The 22,209-nt window shown below is 42.8% G+C and overlaps 1 protein-coding gene across 5 annotated transcripts in view; it reads right to left on the bottom strand.

Moving 5' to 3' along the window:
• The window catches only part of LOC115475473 (carcinoembryonic antigen-related cell adhesion molecule 1-like), a 130,401-nt gene that overhangs the window by 52,255 nt on the left and 55,937 nt on the right, over positions 1-22,209 (bottom strand). For 4 of the 5 annotated variants that reach the window (XM_030211214.1, XM_030211212.1, XM_030211211.1 and 1 more), the window contains exons 3-4: positions 10,269-10,547; positions 9,912-10,178 (exon numbers count right to left, since the gene is read on the bottom strand). In XM_030211214.1, the coding sequence (XP_030067074.1) occupies positions 9,912-10,178; positions 10,269-10,547 (546 nt within the window). The remainder of the gene's footprint in view (positions 1-9,911; positions 10,179-10,268; positions 10,548-22,209) is intronic. The other variant, XM_030211215.1, reaches the window with a different exon arrangement.

Here is a 22,209-nt window from a genome sequence, read left to right as displayed (position 1 = left end):
TTTAAATTTACAACTTTGTAGCTTCATTGCGTGCCCCCTAGTCCTAGTATTTTTGGAAAGAGTAAGCAAGCGATTCACTTTTTTTAAATTTTTTTTATTTGTACCCCGCACTTTTTCCCACTCATGGCAGGCTCAGTGCGGCAGGCAATGGAGGGTTAAGTGACTTGCTCAGAGTCACAAGGAGCTGCCTGGGCCGGGAATCAAACTCAGTTCCTCAGTTCCCCAGGACCAAAGTCCACCACCCTAACCACTAGGCCACTCCTCCACTTCTACCCATTCCAATCATTTTATATCTTTGCATTAAATGCAAAGTCACATTATAGTGGGGTCAATAGAACAAGAACACATTTGAACCAAAAATTGATCTATTGTAAAAGGAGCTGTATGTTAAAAAAAAAAAAAAAGGGAGCCAAGACATGATTGCGTTATATGCAGATTCATGTTATTGTGGGGCACATTATATTGGGGTTCCACTGTAACTACATAGCGATGGAACTTCTTCTAAAGACCAGTGCTTCTATTAAATGCTGCTGAAAATCAAATGCCTTGAAAAACCGCCACCAATTTAACAAGACCTTCCCACCACTGCAGTAAGTGTTGTCAATATACATCTTGGCAAAAACATTTCCCATAGGGCTTCCACTGAAAAAAGTAAGAAAGTCTGAATAGAACCAATACAACAATGTCCACTCCTTGGTATATTAAAAACAGATTGTTCTTCAGTGGAGAATAAAATTAAAGAATGCTAAACTTATTACTAAGCTTAATTCAGAGATTATATATATATATATATATATATATATATATATATATATATATATATATATATATATATATATACACATATACACACACACACACATATATTGTAACCAGGTACCTTTCTTGTGCAGCCAAGGATAAAACAATCTCCTCCAGCCACAGGCTCCTGGTACAATGAAGAAATAGATGTCCACCAGTAACTTCAATCTTAAGAACTTTTATTCCATGCAGGTTTCTAGTACACAGTTCCAACAGCAGCATAGCACATACCAGGATTCAATACAGGCTCCAGTCTGGGCTCTTTATCCAGTGCACAATAAACAGTAATTCCCAAGACAAACAGTTCTTTCAGTTCATCATCACAGTTCAGTCACCAAGCAGCATTTTCTACCTTCTATCCTCTTTACCTTCAGGAGAGTTCAATATTTTAGGGACTCCTTCTACCCAAGGGTTTTCCCCTGCATCAGCTTCACAGTGAATTCAATACTTTTGGGACTTCCTCTCACCCAAGGAATCTCAGCCTGCTTCAGTACTTTAGGGACCTCCCTGCCCAAGGATTTTCAGCCTGCAAATACTTCTCTCCATCTGCTTCTCTCTCCTGAACTGAACTCCACTCCTGGGACTCCTTCTCACCTGCCTAATCAATCCCTGGCTTCAGCTACCACCACCAATCATTCTCCTTCCATTAGCTTCCTCACATCCAAACCAGCTGAGTTCAGCATTAGACTGAGACCAATGATGAGCTCCTGCACACAGGGTTTCCTAACTCCCTTTCCGCCTAGTGGCAGCCCCTCTACACAACCTGCCAGCCTACACCCATGTCTTCCCTGATTGCAGCTAGGAGTCCAGTCTGGGTTCTTCATCTCACCCTCTGGCTCCTTGCCTGCAATGCCTTCTGGGACTTGTATTTCAGACTGAAACTGCCTTAACCCAACTATCCTGGAGGTGACTATCACAATATATTATATATATATTCAAAAACCATATGGTTAAAAGTATCAGTGTTCTGTCAAACACCATTATATTTTTCTCTGTTAGGGATCTTTAGAGTAACTTCATAGTTAAAGATGGAAGATTGAAATATAATGCTACTATTTACTGTTCAGATGCCATATTATATACATTTTGTACAGTGGCGTAGTAAGGACTCAATGGGCCTTGCTGGAAAAATTGAGATGGGCTCCCCTATAACACTATTGCTCCCAAGGTAGTAGGTACCAAGGGTGGGGGGGGGGGGGGGGGGGGGGGGGCCAGGGACTGAGGATGCTCATTTCCAAAATCTGATATATTACAATTAATACATTCAGCAAAAAACAACTTTTTTTCTACCTTTTGTTGTCTGATCATTGTTTTGGTCTAGTGTTATCTCTTCTGCTTTTCTCAGTTTTTTCTTAACTTTCTCCAGGGTCTCCTGTCCTTTTGACACTTACATAGCAACATAGTAGATGACGGCAGATAAAGACTCATATGGTACATCCAGTCTGCCCAACACTACTTCTATGTCCAGCATTTATCTTTCTGAGTGCCCTTATCTGAACTGTCCAGCGTCTCCCCTCTTTGTACCTGTCTCACCCCCTCCCCATATTCGGTATCTCTTCTCTGTGTTCATATCTTACTTTGTCCAGCATTCCCCTCTGTGTCCCTATTCCTCTTCCCTTATGTCCAGTATTATCCCCTCTGTGTCCTTGTCCCTTCCTAGGTTTCTTCCTCCTGTTCCCCCACCCCTGCCTGGTCTGGCATCTCTTTCCCCCTCCCTCTATTGGGCCATCCTTTCTCTCTCTATCCCTTTACAACAACATCTGCCCCCTCTCTTCTCCCTCCAGGTCTCTTTTCCCTCTGCCCCCCCCCCCCCAATCCAGCATCTCTCCCTCTCTGTTCCCCCATTAACCAATTCGGCATCTCTCCATCCTCACCTCCCCCCATACCGGGGTCTGGCTTAACTCTCTTCCAGTCCCCTCAATCCACCTTTGAAGCTGCATGGGTCCGGCGTTGCTCCAACTGCCACCCTCCTCCCCCTGCGACTGGTCTTCCGTACACAGCAGCAGCTTGCAGAAGAGAGCACTAAATGCTATCTCTCTAGCTGGCGAAGTCTTTCCTCCGCCATGTTCTGCTTCTCTGATGCAAAATTCCTGTGGGCGGGATGCAGCAAAGGGAAGACTCCACCGGCCAGAGAGGCAGCTTTCAGCGCTCTCTCTGCTGCAAGCTGTTGCTACATGTGGAGGACCGACCAACCAGCCAGCCAGAAGGGGGGGGGGGGGGGGGCGATGTTAATCCAGGTGTAGGGAGGGAGGGAAAGTGTGACTTCAGGCGACTCCTACCATTGGGTGGCCCTGGGCATTTTGCCGGGCTCATTCAATGGTAGGACTCATCTTTTATGAAATCTATGAAGTTTTTAATCTGTTTTTATGTTTTGTAATACAGTTTTATCTTGATTTTACTCCGATGCAGACAGTTTTATTGGTTTTTAATAAAGAACTTTTTATTTGGTGGTGTTCATCATAGCAAGCAAAACAATCCAAAAATATATGACAGAAAATAATAATCAAATAAACAGTGAGGGTGTAGATATCAACGTGGGCTACTGTTGAGCCATGCTATTTTATTGTTAATCCCAGTTTTAACTAACTAGGTCTCATTACATCAAATGGGACCTGTGCTAAAACAGCACAAGTTAGTGGTAAAATACCAAATCCTAATGGCAGCCCATGTTGATAACTACACCACTAAATCAATAAACAGCTACGTCTTAACAGTATTTCCAGAAGACATGTAATCTGAGAGAATTTCATCTCAGAAGGCAAAGAATTCTACAAGGGTATTGCTCCCAAGAAAGATCTTACTGGTGAAGACAGACACAAATTGAAAAGATTTAGGAGAGAGAGGCTGGCAAATCACCCCACTCCCATCTCCTTAGCAAACACATTGATGGTGTCCATTGCAACTATTATGCATTCAGTCACCCAAAGTCTTGCACAAATCAACATCGTTACCACATTGCTCTTCAACCCCCACATCCATACCAGCAATCAGTGCTCAAATTACCAAATCATGCATATCTTACTGGCTATCAGCTCCTACTACCGCATGCAAATAGACATCTTGTGCGTTGCCTTCCAAAGTCCACCTCAGCCCTCTACTCTAAATCAATAAGCACAGAAGAAGCCTAAGACTCAAAAGCAAACCTTATTAGTTCTGTAAAACAGAGAAACAAATCTCTTCCCAGGGTTACTGCCTACAAGAGTGGGCTGTAACCACGGCGCAGAATTGAGGATATCATCATTGTAAGGCACTACAGCAACACCCTAGCTGCAATTATAGATACTGGGTATACTTCAGCAAGTTATATTCTGCACCGAGGTGTCTGAAAGAATGGAGGATCTCCCCATATGAATCGCCGTTTCTCCCACACCTGCACTTCTGAGGCATAAATAGCAAGTGAGAAGGGCTCAATTAAGCTCAGTAGAGATAGAGGAGACTCACCATCCACAATACCCTTCAGCAAACAGTGTAAATTTTAACACCCCAATTTGGACATCCCTTTCCACATCTAGATGACTTATACAAAATTGGCCATATAGAATATTCAACTACATGTTTGAAAGAACAATCACAGCACTCAATCTTCATCTGGATGGCCCGGGGACCTTTGTTTTAATCAATTTTCCCTAATGTTTTTGTAAATTAAAAATCATATAGTTTGCTTATCAGCATACACAAAAGAACAGTACAACATTTCACTTTCATGAAATCAAACTAAACAAGTGTCAGCAACCAAAAACCTACTTTGAGGGAATAACTTCTTCTGAATTAAACATCACGCTGAAAACACCACACTGGCATTTGTCTTGGCTTTCCTATACATTGCCTTGAGCAGTGAGTAATGAATAATGCATAAATTAAATTATGTCAATTTCCTTTTCAAGCCAAAAGCTGGAAAGATGGCTTATAAACCAGGTTCATATGGTCAATCCCCAATCAATTATAGCCCAGTCACAAGTTGCTGATCTTACAGTCACATGATATTTGACTTCCTGAGAACAAAAGTGGGCCAAGTTCACTTTGTTATAATGGGAGATATTGCCCATCTATAATGTGAAGTATACATATAAAATATGAGCGTTTAGAGCAATCATTTGCTTTCATCTGGTTAGGTTAAACATCAGAGATGCTATTAGATGCTTCATCAAGTAAGCAAGAGTTTTTTCAAACATGTCCATAATTATGGAAATTAGGAATCTGGTAAGAACAAAAATTGGTCAAGTCAACTGGAACTGTCAGAAACCACTCTGAGCAAATGTGGGCTATGTGCACTTGATGGCAAATTCCTGTATATTGGTTAGGTGTGGATGTAGCCAGATTTTTATTCTACAGAGGCTATGAATTAGTACATAACTGAAAGAATGCAAAATGTGGACATGGCCCACTTTTGTTCAGAAAGGCTCATTTAATTACATGATGTATGAGCACAAACTGGCCATTAGAAATGCAGCGACCTGCCCTTTTTTAAAAAAAAGAGTTTAAAAGGTTTCCGATCCAACAATGCCCAATCATTTTCTATACATAGTATGTCAATAAGAACCAATCAGAAAATCCAACTTCTCATAAAACTGCTTTCCCTTTAAAAGATTCTAAATTTCACATAAAAGATTGAATGATCCAAACATGAAATCAAAAAAGATTTTTCCACCATTTCAAACCTGTGGGCTGTACAGTATCCAAATTAAAAAAAAAATCCACATCTATTCTAATCAGTACAAACCTTTCCTAATTCAAATCACTCCTTTCCGTATCAGAATCTGAATAAATTCACATTGAGGGTACTGTAGACAGCTTACTTAGACCTGGTAAAGGGCCCATTAAAAAACAAAAAACAAAACACCTCACATACAAGAACACAAGAAATGCCATATTAAGAAGAGATCTATGGTTCATCAAGCTCAGAATCCTCTCTCTGATAGCAGCCAGTGTGCGTCCCCTGGATGAATCAGGCACTTGCTAATAGGAAATCCAGTCTTTTCCATAAGTATGAAGTAGAGACATTCAAATCAACCTGGTTTACAGTTTATGGATCTTCCAAAAACAGAGATTCTGCATTTTCTACTGCAGGTCCTCTGTAATGGTATAAACTTCAAATGCTATTGAGAGTGGTGGTACATACTCTACTTTTAAAACGCAGACATTAGGAGGCAATCAATATCTTATATAAGGCTGTTTTAAGAGTGGGCATGTATTGTTTGTCAACATATAATTTTAATATTTGTAGTTTGTATGTTTTATGGATTTGTTTTTTTTGTGCTGTTATATGTCTTTTTATTGACTTTGTATGTGATTTGTAATTTGCCTAATTTTTAGGCAGAACAGAAAAGTTAAATAAGCAAACTGTCATGCTGTAAATTCACAGCAGGACTAATTGAAGGTGAGAAAATATGCAAACGACATTTAACATGGATAAGTTTAGAGTTAAGTACTGGGGGGCATAAGAACAGGCAGATGCAGTTCATAACAATATAGTAAATAATGTCAGATAAAGACTGAAATGCTCATCCAGTCTGCTCAGTAAGGTGGTTAGGGTTGTAAACTACTGTACCATGCAGGTTACACCCTCCCCATGCCTTTGTTGAGAGATACAAGTGTCTCTCCAATCAAGATACACTCTTCACTTCTTCCCTCCTTCCTCATTTATAAGTGAAAAGTCATTTAATAACAGCTAAAACTCACTGCTTTTTTTTTCTATCCTCTTTCCATTTAGGAATCCTGTGTGCATCTCTCTCTCTTTTTATATAAATTCCTTCACCAATCTGTCGGTACCACCTTCTCTAGGGGCACTCCAGGCAGCTACCACCCTCTCCATGAAGAAACATTTTCCAATGTTGCTCCCAAGCCTACCTCCCTGCAGCTTCATATCATGTCCACTTGTTCTGCAGCCTCCTTTCCTTTGGAAGAGGTTTGTTTCTTGTGTATTAATAACTTCAACTGTGTATTCTCCCGTCTCTTCTCGCCTCTAGGGTATACATTTGCAGTTTGTCTAGCTGAATGTCTTTCAATGCAGACTCCATGCCATATTGCTCATTCAACTCTAGACCACCTCTAGCCTCTATACTGAGAAATAGTCTCCAAAAATGAACACTACATTTCAAATGAGGCCTCACCAATGACACGTACAGTGGCATCATCACTTCCTTTTTTATGCTTATTATGCCTCTCTATACAGCCCATATCATAAATTATTACCCAGCTCTCAAAAATTTTAATAGCTTCATTTGCATTCAAAGGTATTTATCACATTGTATAGGATCCTTCAGATTCCCCTGTCACCACCATACAGGCTAATATTGTGAGCCAGGCACTTTCATGGTGGGCAGGTATTCCTCATTTGATCCACAAAATTTAATATCACTTAAACCAACTTTTTTATCATATTTTTTCTTTTACTTAAACATAAGCACTTAGCTTTAATATGTAGCATCGCTATGGACTCCTTCAAAATACTTTAATAGAACTGCTCATTCATCTCGGAGATATACAGACATGAATTCACGTTTCGCAACTAGTGCCGTATCAAGGTATATCTTCTGCAATTAAAAATATCTGTTATTAACTATCATATCTTACTCCTTTACAACCATTCTATACAATCTAAACCCTCTAAATACCTCAAAATAACCCAGAGACAATTCCCCGCTTTCTTATCCATGTTATAAAATGGTCGCGGCGTTCTTACTGCTTAAATAGGGGATTTCCCAGTTTCTTACGTCAATACTTTATTAGAACCAATCCACGACTGTTCTTTATAGTTTAAAACGCTTTCAATGTTGAAACATTGAAAGCGTTTTAAACTATAAAGAACAGTCGTGAATTTTCTCTTTAAATTCAGTGCAGCCAAAAGGTTTAAACCGAGAGATTGAGTGGATGTCAATAATTTAATGGAGGAGGAGGAGTTTAGTGGGTGAGCTCTGGGATTGGTTCTAATAAAGTATTGACCTAAGAAACTGGGAAATCCCCTATTTAAGCAGTAAGAACGCCACGGCCATTTTATAACATGGATAAGAAAGCGGGGAATTTTCTCCGGGTTATTTGGAGGTATTTAGAGGATTTAGATTGTATAGAATGGTTGTAAAGGAGTAAGATATGATAGTTAACAGATATTTTTAATTGCAGGAGATATACCTTGATACAGCACTAGTTGCGAAACGTGAATTCATGTCGGTATGATATCTCCGAGATGAATGAGCAGTTCTATTAAAGTATTTTGAAGGAGTCCACAGCGACGCTACATATTAAAGCTAAGTGCTTATGTTTAAGTGAAAGAAAAAATATGATAAAAAAAGTTGGTTTAAGTGATATTAAATTTTGTGGATCAAATGAGGAATACCTGCCCACCATGAAAGTGCCTGGCTCACAATATTAGCCTGTATGGTGGTGACAGGGGAATCTGAAGGATCCTATACAATGTGATAAATACCTTTGAATGCAAATGAAGCTATTAAAATTTTTGAGAGCTGGGTAATAATTTATGATACACAGTGATACCCCCTCTACTGAAACAGTGATACCATATTTTGTGGATTGTTCTCTATACAGCCCAGCATCCCTTTGGCCCTGTCCACTGTCTTGTCACATTGTTAATCTCAAGGTGGAGACACTACACTTTGAATGGGACAAAAGCTGCTCATGGTAATCAGAAAAGACCTGGGAATATAAATTAATAAACTGGGAGTGTAAAGCCAGGCGGTAGCAGCTAAAGCACAAGGCCTTCTGGATTGCATTACAGGGAGACGTGAGGTGGTGGTTGATTAGGGGAGAAAAAAAAAAACAACAATGAATGAGAATACTATCCTTCCACTTTCTGAGGTGTTTGGAGTACAAGGTTCAGTTTTGGGTACCCATTCTCTAAAGGAATATTCAAAATATTAGGAAATGCTGGAACATTATCTACAGCTAGAGACTGTTTACATTAGAAAAACATGTGGGTGGTATTATGAATACTGCTTCTTATTTATTTAATAGATCACTGACGTCCACCCTAGTGAGTATGGGCTGGTTTCAGTCTCAGTGGTAGATTATTGGTTGTTTTGCTAATGTGTTCTATATGCATGTTTAACATGTATGTGTGTTCAGGAAATAGAAATCGCAGAGAACAGACTTTGTACTTATTGCTGGATGAAAGAGGGATTGGGTTCTTTAAGAAAACAAAAGAGCAGATGGGAGCCTGGCTCTACTCTCTGCAGTAGCAGGACACAAACACACTGCTGTTTTATGAATATTTTCTTTGTTCTCCCTTCTTCTTGAAATATATTTAGAGAAAAAAAAAGAAGTGTCTTTCAGACCCTCCTGGCATCTCAAGTTACAACTGTTATAGTGTTACTCCTCAAATTGGGGTGAATCACAACATCCACAATTAATTTGTTGGCCATCTCCTTGGCTTCGGACCAACAGTCTTCCATGATGCATGTGTGGCCAAGTCCAAATCCCTCTAAAGAATAAAATACTAGGCGTACTAGGAGTGGAGAAGCAGCCTAGTGGTTAGTGCAGCAGACTTTGATCGTGGGGAACTGGGTTTGATTCCTACTGCAGCTGCTTGTGACTCTGGCCATGTCATTTAACCCTCCAACGCCCCAATTTAAGGGCCACAATGAGGTGTGCTTAATATCAATTCTATAACGATCTCTGGGCACACTTAAGCTCTTATAAAATACCAAAATACAGGTGCACCAACTTATGACAGACCAATGGCTGATGTATGGTGGTTCACCTAGGTGTGCCAAGCTATGCACTTTGCTGACAGTATTCTATAAGTTGTGCGTGTTGCTTGGTGACATGCCCATGTTCACCCCCTTAGAGTTACATGTTAAGCAATTTTAGTGCATCTAGTACTTATGTGAAATAGTCGCCAATCACACACACGTGTTAGCATTCTGTAACATATGCACGTTATTGGGGTCAGTTTATAGATTTATAGAATTGCCTTTTTCCTGCACAGAATTAAAAAGCCTGGCTCACTTATCTTTTTTCTATATAAATCAGGCCCAAAATTCGAAGGAAAATAAAAACCCTTTTTGCATCAAGCCTCAAAGGTGTTTCTGTGGGATGGGTCAGATGAGGTGACGGTTAGCGAAAAACAGAGGCCAAAAATACATTTCACAACTTACCAGCATTACCAGTAACATTAACATAGACAGAGGCTGAACCAGACAGCTGTGTCACTGAGTTATTCGCCTCACACGTATAGTTTCCCTGGTCATGGATGGTTATTTCAGTAAGAACTAACTTCCCCTCATGGCCTTTTATGGTACCATTTAAAGTCCAGGTATAATCTGGGGCTGGGACAGACTCAGCCATACAATTTAATGTTAGTTGTGACTTCAGAGGTTGGGTTATGGGTCCCTGAGGGGTAATTTTCACATTTTTCGGTCCATCTATAAGAAAAGAAAAATATAAAATTGGACTGAGGCAAAGTCAATGAGGGAGAGAAACCAGAAAACAGAAATGGGGCTGGAATTACTTACAGCAAACTGTCAGGGTGTACAGGTCACTCGTACTGTGGCTAACGGAGTTCATGACCTCACACTGATAGTTTCCCGAATCAGCGCTGGAGACATTGGTTATGGTTAGAGTTCTGTTCTCTTGAGACAGACTCGTCCTGTCATCTGATGGGAGTTTCTGGCTGTCTTTAGACCACAGAATTATTTGGGTAGTGTTGGTGGTGACACATGTTAATGTTATAGAGTCTTTGTACTCCACGGGACAGGCGAGGTTGGATGTGACATTGGGTTTGCTCACTTTTTCTGTAATCAAAGGAGAAGGAAGATTATTACATATTTAGCGTCATAATTCAGTCTTGGAGGTGCATAGAAATTTGAACAGAGAGAGGAGGAGATAAAACTGCTGTCTCAGAGACCTACAAATCTGTCCATGAAAGGAGGGACCCTATCAAAAGAAAAAGGATTCGTTTTTACAAACTATGTCAGATATACTGATAGCTTTGGGTTTATGCTATCACAAAGTGGGGGTAATCAGGATGACCACTCCAGGCAAGTAGCCAGGAAGTGGGAAGTGCCAACACACTCCTTGACCTAGGTGCTGTTTTTTGCATTACTATTCAAAAAACAGTGGGACAATACACAGTGAATGAAAGAAGTGCAATGCTCAGAGTAATTGCAATTACAAAAAAAATAATCTGATAAAAAAAGCCCTATGTTATTGATCCTTACAGAAAACACTAAAAATAAAAAACTAATTCAACATGGCCATATTGCAGCATATATTTGCATCAGGGGTATAAATTTTATCAACCTAAATATTTCTACAACAAAATCACTTAGGTGACAGACAACCCAATTGTTAGAAGCATTGAAGAAGCAGGTAAACAAACAAACAAAAAACCCAACCCCAAAATACAAAAAAGAAAACAAGGAAAAATCAGTTCACTAATGTACTGAAAATCAGAATATACTAAGAAAAAAAAACACAATTTATCCTGATTTATAAGGGTAATGACAAAACAAAATCAAGATAAATGTGAAAATAATTACATAAAAATTAATGCTTACTTTAAAAAAATCAAATAAAAACATAAGCACATCACCTGGAGCTGCAGAATGGTGGCATTGCTCTTGCCATTAATGCTCTAAAAGGGTTCACACATGGTCAAAGGAGTTACTGTGCCCGCCCTTTGTTTTGGGCGACAACCATGAATGAGTTATCTAAAATTAAAGATCCTATAAAACAGATATCATAAAGAACACCTTAATGTAGTGACCAGGCATGGTAGCTCCTTTGCATGACCAATAGGATTTTGTTAGCATAGCCCTTTGGGGTGTTACTGTCAAAAGCAACCCTCAACCACTTAATGCACATGAAGCGCTCTCAGCATTTAATATTTTTAATCTTATGATTTATACTTTAAGGGCCCTGTTTACTAGACGAGTTAGTGTTTTAATGCGCCTACAATTAGCGTGTGTGCTAACCGTGTAGGCGCCTATAGGGATATTGTAGGCACGTGCATACATGGTTAACGCCTTTAAAAATGTTAAGGTGGCTATAACGCGCTTAGTAAACGGGCCCTAAATGTTTACTGTTTTGTATCCTTATAAAATAGATTTCCTGATATATGCTTCCTGTCTATTAAAGAACATAAGCATTGCCATACTGGGACAGATCAAAAGTCCATCAAGCCCAGTATTCTGTTTCCAACAGTGGCCAATCCAGGTCACAAGGAGCTGGTAAGATCCCAGTACAGTAAAACAGATTTTATGCTGCTTATCCCAGAATATGTAGTGGATTTCCCAAGTCCATCTTAATAATGACTTATGGATTTTTCTTTTAGGAAAATTTCCTAACCTTTTTAAAACCCTGCTAAGCTACCTGCTTTTACCACATTTTCTGGCAATTCCAGAGTTTAATTATTCAGTGAGTGAAGAAATATTTTCTCCGATTCGTTTCAAATTTACTACTTAATAGCTTCTTAGCACGTCCCCCTTAGTCTCAGCATTTTTGGAAAGAGTAAACAAGCAACTCATGTCTACCTGTTCCACTACTACTACTTAAGGCAAGGGTCTGGGACCAAAGAAATACATGCAGTTAACCGGAGCGTGCACTTAACCGTTGTGACCAAAAAAAAGAAGCTTGACTTCTGATAAACATATGTACAGTATTGTTTATTATACGTACAGTATACAGTCTCCGTTAACTGACATTAGGCTTAATTGAAGTAATCATATCCTCTGTACACTCTTGTGTCTGTGAGTTCCATAGACTACGTCTGCCAGACGGTAAAAACTGTCATAGCACTGACATCCAGTGGCCTCCAGATAGGCCCGCACAGTGTTGAGACTCACCAACGCTCTTGCAAAAGTGACAGGAAGTTGTTGAATTTCGTCAGCATGTGCCTCGCTGCTCATTTCATCATCCGTTGCATCATCAGCCTTTGCTTGCGTGCGTGCGCTTATGCAGAGTCTTTCCTGCAGAGTAGCGGTCTTAAACCATGCATATAAGCGAATCTTACACTTATCAGTGATGCGCTAAACCGAAGTTTGTCCCCATAGAAATTGATGGCGCCAAAAACGGGACCAAAGTACAGTATGCACTTAAACAGAGCATGCGCTTATCCAACGTGCACTTAAATGGAGTGCACCGTATCTGTGAATTTTCATTTTCTTCTTTTTTTTTTCTTTCCCCCTACTCTTTTCATTTTTCTCCCTCTGTTGTGTACCACTGGCCATTGGGTTGCTTGTCTCCTAAATGATTTTGTTGTAGAAATTACATTTTATTGTGGAAAATTACCCCCAATGCCAAAATATGGCCATGGTGTATTCTTAGGTTTTGATTTTTAGGGGCCTGTTTAATTAATCGCACAGGGAAGACACCTACTGCAGGTCTACTGTTATCCCACCTCCTTCAGGGCATGTTCTTCTTTTCTTGCTGGTTTATTGATGAATAAAAGACTCGACACAACTGTTGCATAGGTTTATCAGTATTATGTGCACAGAGACACATAAATGTATTTAAGCGTATGGATTTTTACAAAAGATTGTCTTTGTATTATATAGAATACATTTCTTAATATTGTACAGATATATTTTATTTATATGTCTTGTATGTTTCCATCTCTATTTATGCATTTTTTATCTTTTATCTATCTGCAATAACTGTGGCACATCTTTTTATCTAATAGTATCACTCTACGATTGACACAAGAGTACTTACATACATTTTTGTTGTATGGCTTGTATTTAGCTACTGAGGTATACATACTTTATTGTTCTTTAATTGTCCATTAGATATGTTTTCGAATATGTTTTGAATATTCATTAGTTTTTAGTTTGCAATATTTTACATTGTTTTAGCTTTTTAGTATTGATTCTTTGACTACTGTTTGCGTCTGTTCTTGCAGCCGGCGGAGTCCAATCAGGCCAGCAATACTACGCAGACAAACCCTCTCAACTATACCTTAAGAAACATTGACAGGTGATTAAAGCCTTTAAAACAATAACACAGAAAAGAGAGCCAAGAGAAGCTTCCGTTGGGGGAAAACACAGGTTTATTTTTTTTATCCAGAGATTTAGGATAAATAATAAGAAATAGTCATAGAAATAGTCTAGAATATGACAGAAATGAGAACATACAGTGGGGGAAATAAGTATTTGATCCCTTGCTGATTTTGTAAGTTTGCCCACTGACAAAGACATGAGCAGCCCATAATTGAAGGGTAGGTTATTGGTAACAGTGAGAGATAGCACATCACAAATTAAATCCGGAAAATCACATTGTGGAAAGTATATGAAATTTATTTGCATTCTGCAGAGGGAAATAAGTATTTGATCCCTCTGGCAAACAAGACCTAATACTTGGTGGCAAAACCCTTGTTGGCAAGCAAGCGGTCAGACGTCTTCTGTAGTTGATGATGAGGTTTGCACACATGTCAGGAGGAATTTTGGTCCACTCCTCTTTGCAGATCATCTCTAAATCATTAAGAGTTCTGGGCTGTCGCTTGGCAACTCGCAGCTTCAGCTCCCTCCATAAGTTTTCAATGGGATTAAGGTCTGGTGACTGGCTAGGCCACTCCATGACCCTAATGTGCTTCTTCCTGAGCCACTCCTTTGTTGCCTTGGCTGTATGTTTTGGGTCATTGTCGTGCTGGAAGACCCAGCCACGACCCATTTTTAAGGCCCTGGCGGAGGGAAGGAGGTTGTCACTCAGAATTGTACGGTACATGGCCCCATCCATTCTCCCATTGATTCGGTGAAGTAGTCCTGTGCCCTTAGCAGAGAAACACCCCCAAACATAACATTTCCACCTCCATGCTTGACAGTGGGGACGGTGTTCTTTGGGTCATAGGCAGCATTTCTCTTCCTCCAAACACGGCGAGTTGAGTTCATGCCAAGAGCTCAATTTTTGTCTCATCTGACCACAGCACCTTCTCCCAATCACTCTCGGCATCATCCAGGTGTTCACTGGCAAACTTCAGACGGGCCGTCACATGTGCCTTCCGAGCAGGGGGACCTTGCGGGCACTGCAGGATTGCAATCCGTTATGTCGTAAGTGTTACCAATGGTTTTCGTGGTGACAGTGGTCCCAGCTGCCTTGAGATCATTTGCCAAGTTCCCCCCCTTGTAGTTGTAGGCTGATTTCTAACCTTCCTCATGATCAAGGATACCCCACGAGGTGAGATTTTGCGTGGAGCCCCAGATCTTTGTCGATTGACAGTCATTTTGTACTTCTTCCATTTTCTTACTATGGCACCAACAGTTGTCTCCTTCTCGCCCAGCGTCTTGCTGATGGTTTGTAGCCCATTCCAGCCTGGTGCAGGTGTATGATCTTGTCCCTGACATCCTTAGACAGCTCCTTGCTCTTGGCCATTTTGTAGAGGTTAGAGTCTGACTGATTCACTGAGTCTGTGGACAGGTGGCTTTCATACAGGTGACCATTGCCGACAGCTGTCTGTCATGCAGGTAACGAGTTGATTTGGAGCATCTACCTGGTCTGTAGGGGCCAGATCTCTTACGGTTGGTGGGGGATCAAATACTTATTTCCCTCTGCAGAATGCAAATAAATTCATATACTTTCCACAATGTGATTTTCCGGATTTAATTTGTGATGTGCTATCTCTCACTGTTACCAATAACCTACCCTTCAATTATGGGCTGCTCATGTCTTTGTCAGTGGGCAAACTTACAAAATCAGCAAGGGATCAAATACTTATTTCCCCCACTGTATATAGAAATGGAAATTACAATGAAAGTGGGAGCAGGACATTCTTTCAAACTCCCTGGCTTGGGAGCCAAAAGAGATGTACACTGCCCAATCTCCTATCTGGCAGAGAATATTATATAGGATTTCTTTTCCCTTTCAATACATGGAGCACAAGAAGGAGGGAGGGTTTCTTCTTACCCCTTAATTAGCATCTTACAGTCAGGCAGGATCTTCTGACAATAAAGAAATATATAGCATCCGTTTATATTTCCTTTGAAGATGCATTTGGGTCTGTTGTCCAAATGTTTTGGACCTCTTCTATTCATCTTTACAGCCTCACACAAGAATACATTTCTCAAACCTTTAATTAGTATTTCCCCTATTCTAAAGAGGAGACAAAAGTTAACTACTTCTTCCAGTTGCTATAGAGGTGTTAGGTTTCTCTTGTCAATAGAACTATGCTATTGACTCCAGGGATCAGGGAGATAGTGTTTGATTGTTCTAGGCAGAGAAAGAAATAAGGTGTTACCTGGTCTTCTGCAAGTGTTATTTCCCTCACTGTTACAAGATAAAGTCAATCTCATTTGCTTTGAAATAGCCTTATACAAAAGACCTGAGAAAGACTTCTGTCTGTAGTATTCCCTGAGGCCTGATCTTGCTCAATGGGAGAGATATTGTGGGCAATCAGGTTTAATCACCTGACTTGGCAAGAGGGGGGAGGTAGAGAGTGAAGTGACTTGCTATTCCAGCAAGCTTCCCCTGTTTTTGGAAAGAGAAAACCTCCATTTCTCCCTGTCCAAATATGAGGAATTTATTCTGTATATTAATAATTGGAAGCCTTCCACCGCCTACAACACTACATATGGTTTGGTTTTTATTTAACGTTTATTTGTATATATGTGTTTTGTAGACTCCTGATGCAGGCCTAACGGCCGAAACACAACGGTTGCGCTGAGTCTTTTATTCATCAATAACAAGTATTTTTAAATCCATCTCTCCAGGTCTTGTATTTTCCGTGGTCAAACATCCCACTTTCTTCCATACCTGTGTGCTCCCGTGGGGCGTTGTTCTCCGCTGAACAGCGGATTGTTTGAACTTCTTTCTTGCTTCCAATCTAACCCTTGATTGTCCCACTCTATCTGTGATTCCTGTTCACACCTATTTCCTGCACTTGCCTGAAATTTGCTTGCCTTGACTCTGTCCTGGGCCTAGTCTCTCCAATTTATGCTCATGTCCATGGGAGGTCCTGCCACCACTTTAAGTAGCTAGTTTGAGTAATTTTTTTTAAACTGTGCTGGCTGGTTTTAGTATACAGTATCTATTAGCTCATGTCTGTGATAATGTCTATCACATGGTAAAACTCACACTAGCTGTTTAATGCAGCATAGTAAATGTAGCGTCCCTTTGTGGGCCTCCTTAGGTTCATGGCTGACCAACAAGTACAGAACAGGCATCAGCTCCATCTCCAAAGGAGCAACTCCACAGACTACACTACAAGCACTGAAGACTGTAGCAGCAGAAGTTACAGGACACAGATGATAGTATGATTTGTGCAAAGAGAGCCAGCAGCAATCATCCAAGCAAACAGCAGCCATAATAGATAACAATAGCAGAGTGTCACCATTATCATCACAATACTAAATGCTAAGGATGTAAAAAGAATTGAAGCGGTGCAAAGAAAAGCTACGAGGATGGTATGGGATTTGCGTTACAAGACGTATGAGGAGAGACTTGCGGACCTGAACATGTATACCCTGGAGGAAAGGAGGAACGGGGTGATATGATACAGACGTTCAAATATTCAAAAGGTATTAATCCGCAAACAAACCTTTTCCGGAGATGGGAAGCGGTTGAACGACGAGGGCATGAAATGAGATTGAAGGGGGGCAGACTCAAGAAGAATGTCAGGAAGTATTTTTTCACGGAGAGGGTGGTGGATGCTTGGAATGCCCTCCCGCGGGAGGTGGTGGAGATGAAAACGGTAACGGAATTCAAACATGCATGGGATAAACATAAATGAATCCTGTGCAGAAGGAAGGGATCCTCAGGAGCAAAGCCTAGAATGGGTGGCAGAGCTGGTGGTTGGGAGGCGGGGCTAGTGCTGGGCAGACATATACGGTCTGTGCCGGGGCTGGTGGTGGGAGGCAGGGCTAGTGCTGGGCAGACTTATACGGTCTGTGCCAGAGCCGGTGGTGGGAGGCAGGGATAGGTGGGCAGATTATACCAACTATTATCCAAACTCTACAGATCTCACCGTGACCTCTCTAACCTCATCTCTATTCCTCTACTCCCTCCTCTCTCTGCTCTTCTCTTGCGCCCTATGGAATGCCCGCTCTATCTGTAACAAACTCCTCTATATCCAGGACCTCTTTATCACGTCATCTCCATCTGCTCGCCATAACAGAAACCTGGCTCTGCCCTGATGACTCTGCTTCAGTCGCAGCCCTGTGCCATGGCGGTTATCTATTTTCACATACTCCCGCCCTGCTGGCCGTGGCGGCGGTGTTGGACTACTTCTCTCTCCTCCTCCAGATTTCAACCCTTCTTCCACCTCAATCTCACTGTTTTTCCTCCTTTGAAGTCCACTCTATCCGCCTTTTCTTCCTGCCTCTTCGAATAGCGGTCATTTATCGTCCCCTCATAAGTCCCTTTCATCCTTTCTCAGTGACTTTGACGCCTGGCTTGCCTTCTTCCATGATCCTTCCTCCCCCTCTCTCATCCTTGGTGACTTTAATATTCCTGCTAATGATCCTTCCAACTCTTATATTTCCAAGTTACTCGCTTTAAATGTCCTCCTTTAATCTCCAACTATGCTCCACCTCCCCCACTCATCAAAATGGTCACTGTCTTGATCTCATCTTCTCCTCCAACTGTTCACCTTCTAGTTCCTTGCCTCTGATCATCCCTCCTCGATCACCATCTTATAACTTTCACACTTAAATCTCCTCCCTCCGTCCGTCCTATCCTATCTAATTTATCTAGGAATCTTCACGATATTGACCTTCATCTCTATCCTTCCATGTTTCAAACCTCCTCTCTACTGTGGCACCGTCCACGTCTGTCAATGAGGCTGTTTCTTCTTACAACAATACTCTATCCTCTGCCTTAGACATCTTGCACCTTTGATGACCCGCCCTGTAAGGCGTACAAAACCCCAACCTTGGCTGACTTCTAATATCCGCTACTACGTTCCTGTACCCGCTCCGCCGAACGCCTCTGGCGGAAATCTCGGGCCCTTGCTGATTTCTTACACTTTAAGTTCATGCTGACTTCCAATCTGCTCTTTTACGTGCCAAACAGGATTATTATATCCAACTGACCAACTCTTGGCTCGAATCTTCCACTTCTCTCACCACATTGAACTCTCTCCTTAAGGTGCCCCCATCCCCCAACTCCCCCTTCATTATCTCCTCAGACCTTGCTGAATTCTTTCACAAGGTTCAAAAGATAAACCTTGCTTTCTCTACCTCACCACCTCTCCCTCACTAGTCCGTTCCCTCTTCTCCCCTCATTCCCTTTCCTCCTTTCCTGAAGTTACTATTGAGGAAACTACACTTCTCCTTTCTTCCTCAAAATGTACCACTGTTCTCTGATCCCATTCCCACTCACCTTCTTAATGCCATCTCTCTGCTCTTATTCCTTTTATCTGTCACATTCCCAACCTCTCACTTTCCACTGCGAGTCCCTGCTGCCTTAAACATGCTGTGGACACCTCTCCTTAAGAAGCCTTCACTCGACCCTACTTGTCCCTCTAATTACCGACCCATCTCCCTCCTTCCTTTTCTCTCCAAATTATGAGCGTGCTGTTCACCGCCGCTGCCTTGATTTTCTCTCCTCACATGCTATTCTTGACCCACTACAATCTGGTTTTCGCCCTCCACTCAACCGAAACTGCGCTTACTAAAGTCTCCAATGACCTATTACTGGCTAAATCCAGAGGTCAATATTCCATCCTCATTCTTCTGATCTTTCCGCTGCTTTTGACACTGTCGATCACAGCATACTTCTCGATACCCTGTTCTCACTTGGATTCCAGGGCTCTGTCCTTTCCGGTTCTCTTCCTACCTCTCCCTCCGCACCTTAGTGTTCTGGTGGATAGTGAATGATACATACTGTAGCAGGTGCTCTCCGAGGACAGCAGGCTGATTGTTCTCACGACTGGGGTGACGTCCGCGGCAGCCCCCACCAACCGGAAGAAGCTTCGCGGGCGGCCGCACGCAGGGCACGCCACCGCGCATGCGCGGCCGTCTACCCGCCCGTGCGCGACCGTTCCCGCCAGTTGAAAGACAAGCAAAAGATGAAAACGCAACTCCAAAGGGGAGGAGGGAGGGTAGGTGAGAACAATCAGCCTGCTGTCCTCGGAGAACACCTGCTACAGGTATGTATCATTCACTTTCTCGAGGACAAGCAGGCTGCTTGTTCTCACGACTGGGGTATCCCTAGCTCTCAGGCTCACTCAAAACAAGAACCAGGTCAATTGAACTCGCAACGGCGAGGATACAACAGAAAATTGACCTACGAAGAACAACTAACAGAGTGCAGCCTGACCAGAATAAATGCGGGTCTGGAGGGTGGAGTTGGATTTACACCCCAAACAGATTCTGCAGCACCGACTGCCTGAACCGACTGTCGCGTCGGGTATCCTGCTGGAGGCAGTAAGTGATGTGAATGTGTGGACAGATGACCACGTCGCAGCCTTGCAAATCTCTTCAATAGTGGCTGACTTCAAGTGGGCCACTGACGCTGCCATGGCTCTAACACTATGAGCCGTGACATGACCCTCAACAGCCCCAGCCTGGGCGTAAGTGAAGGAAATGCAATCTGCTAGCCAATTGGAGATGGGCGTTTCCGACAGCGACCCCTAGCCTGTTAGGGTTGAAAGAAACAAACAATTGGGCGGACTGTCTGTGGGGCGTGTCCGCTCCAAATAGAAGGCCAATGCTCTCTTGCAGTCCAATGTGTGCAACTGACGTTCACAGGGCGGGTATGCGGCCTGGGAAAGAATGTTGGCAAGACAATTGACTGGTTAAGATGGAACTCCGACACCACCTCGGCAGGAACTTGGGTGGTGCGGAGCACTACTCTGTTGTGATGAAATTGGTATATGGAGCATGAGCTACCAGGGCTTGAAGCTCACTGACCTACGAGCTGAAGTAACTGCCACCAAGAAAATGACCTTCCAGGTCAAGTATTCAGATGGCAGGTATTCAGTGGCTCAAAAGGAGGTTTCATCAGCTGGGTGAGGACGACGTTGAGATCCCATGACACTGCAGGAGGCTTGATAGGGGGCTTTGACAAAAGCAAGCCTCTCATGAATCGAACGACTAAAGGCTCTCCAGAGATGGCTTTACCTTCCACACGATAATGGTAAGCACTAATCGCACTAAGGTGATGCCTTACTGAGTTGGTCTTGAGGCCAGACTCTGATAAGTGCAGAAGGTATTCAAGCAGGTTCTGTGCAGGGCAAGAACGAGGTTCTAGGGCCTTGCTCTCACACCAAACGACAAACCTCCTCCACTTGAAAAAGTAACTCTTTTTAGTGGAATCCTTCCTAGAGGCAAGCAAGACCCGGGAGACACCTCAGACAGCCCAACGCAGTGAAGTCTACGTCCTCAACATCCAGGCCATGAGAGCCAGAGACTGAAGGTTGGGGTGCAGCAACGCTCGTCGTTCTGCGAAATGAGAGTCGGAAACACTCCAAGTCCACGGTTCTTCTGAGGACAACTCCAGAAGAAGAGGGAACCAGATCTGACGTGGCCAAAAGGGCGCTATCAGAATCATGGTGCCGCGGTCTTGCTTGAGCTTCAGTAAGGTCTTCCCACCAAAGGTATGGAGGATAAGCATACAGGACGCTGGTCCCCCAATGAAGGAGAAAGGCATCCGACGCCAGTCTGCCGTGTGCCTGAAGTGGAACAGAACAGAGGCAGCTTGTGGTTGGTTGAGAGGCGAAAAGGTCCACCGAGGGGGTGCCCACTCTCGGAAGACCTTGCGTACACTCTGGCATGAAGCGACCACTCGTGCGGTGCATGACTCTGCTCAGTCTGTCGGCCAGACTGTGTTTACACCTGCCAGGTATGTGGCTTGGAGAGCATGTCGAACTGGCAAGCCCAACGCCACATCCCGACGGCTTCCTGACACAAGGGGCGAGATCCGGTGCCCCCTGCTTGTTGGGTAATACTTGCAACCTGATTGTCTGTCCGAATTTGGATAATTTGGCAGGACAGCGATCTCTGAAAGCCTTCAGTGCGTTCCAGATCGCTCGGAGCTCCAGGAGGTTGATCTGCAAATCCTTTCCTGGAGGGACCACAGACCCTGGGTGTGAAGCCCATCGACATGAGCTCCCCACCCCAGGCGAGATGCATCCGTCGTCAGCACTTTCGTGGGTTGAGGAATTTGGAATGGACGTCCCAGGGTCAAATTGGTCCGAATGGTCCACCAGAGCAGTGAAGTGCGGCAACTGGTGGAGAGGCGGATGACATCTTCTAGATTCCCGGTGGCTTGGAACCACTGGGAAGCTAGGGTCACTTGAGCAGATCTCATGTGAAGACGAGCTTGGGAGTCACATGGACTGTGGAGGCATATGACCCAGAAGTCTCAACATCTGTCGAGCTGTGACCTGCTGGGACGCTCTGGTCTGCGAAGCCAGGGACAAGAGGTTGTTGGCCCTTGCTTCGGGAAGGAAGGCCCGAGCCGTCTGGGTATTCAGCAGAGCTCCTATGAATTCCAGAGACTGTGTTGGCTGGAGATGGGACTTTG

The sequence above is a fragment of the Microcaecilia unicolor genome, chromosome 8 (assembly GCF_901765095.1).
Source record: "Microcaecilia unicolor chromosome 8, aMicUni1.1, whole genome shotgun sequence".
Classification (NCBI taxonomy): Eukaryota; Metazoa; Chordata; class Amphibia; order Gymnophiona; family Siphonopidae; genus Microcaecilia; species Microcaecilia unicolor.
This window is presented reverse-complemented; position numbering and strand designations above follow the sequence as displayed.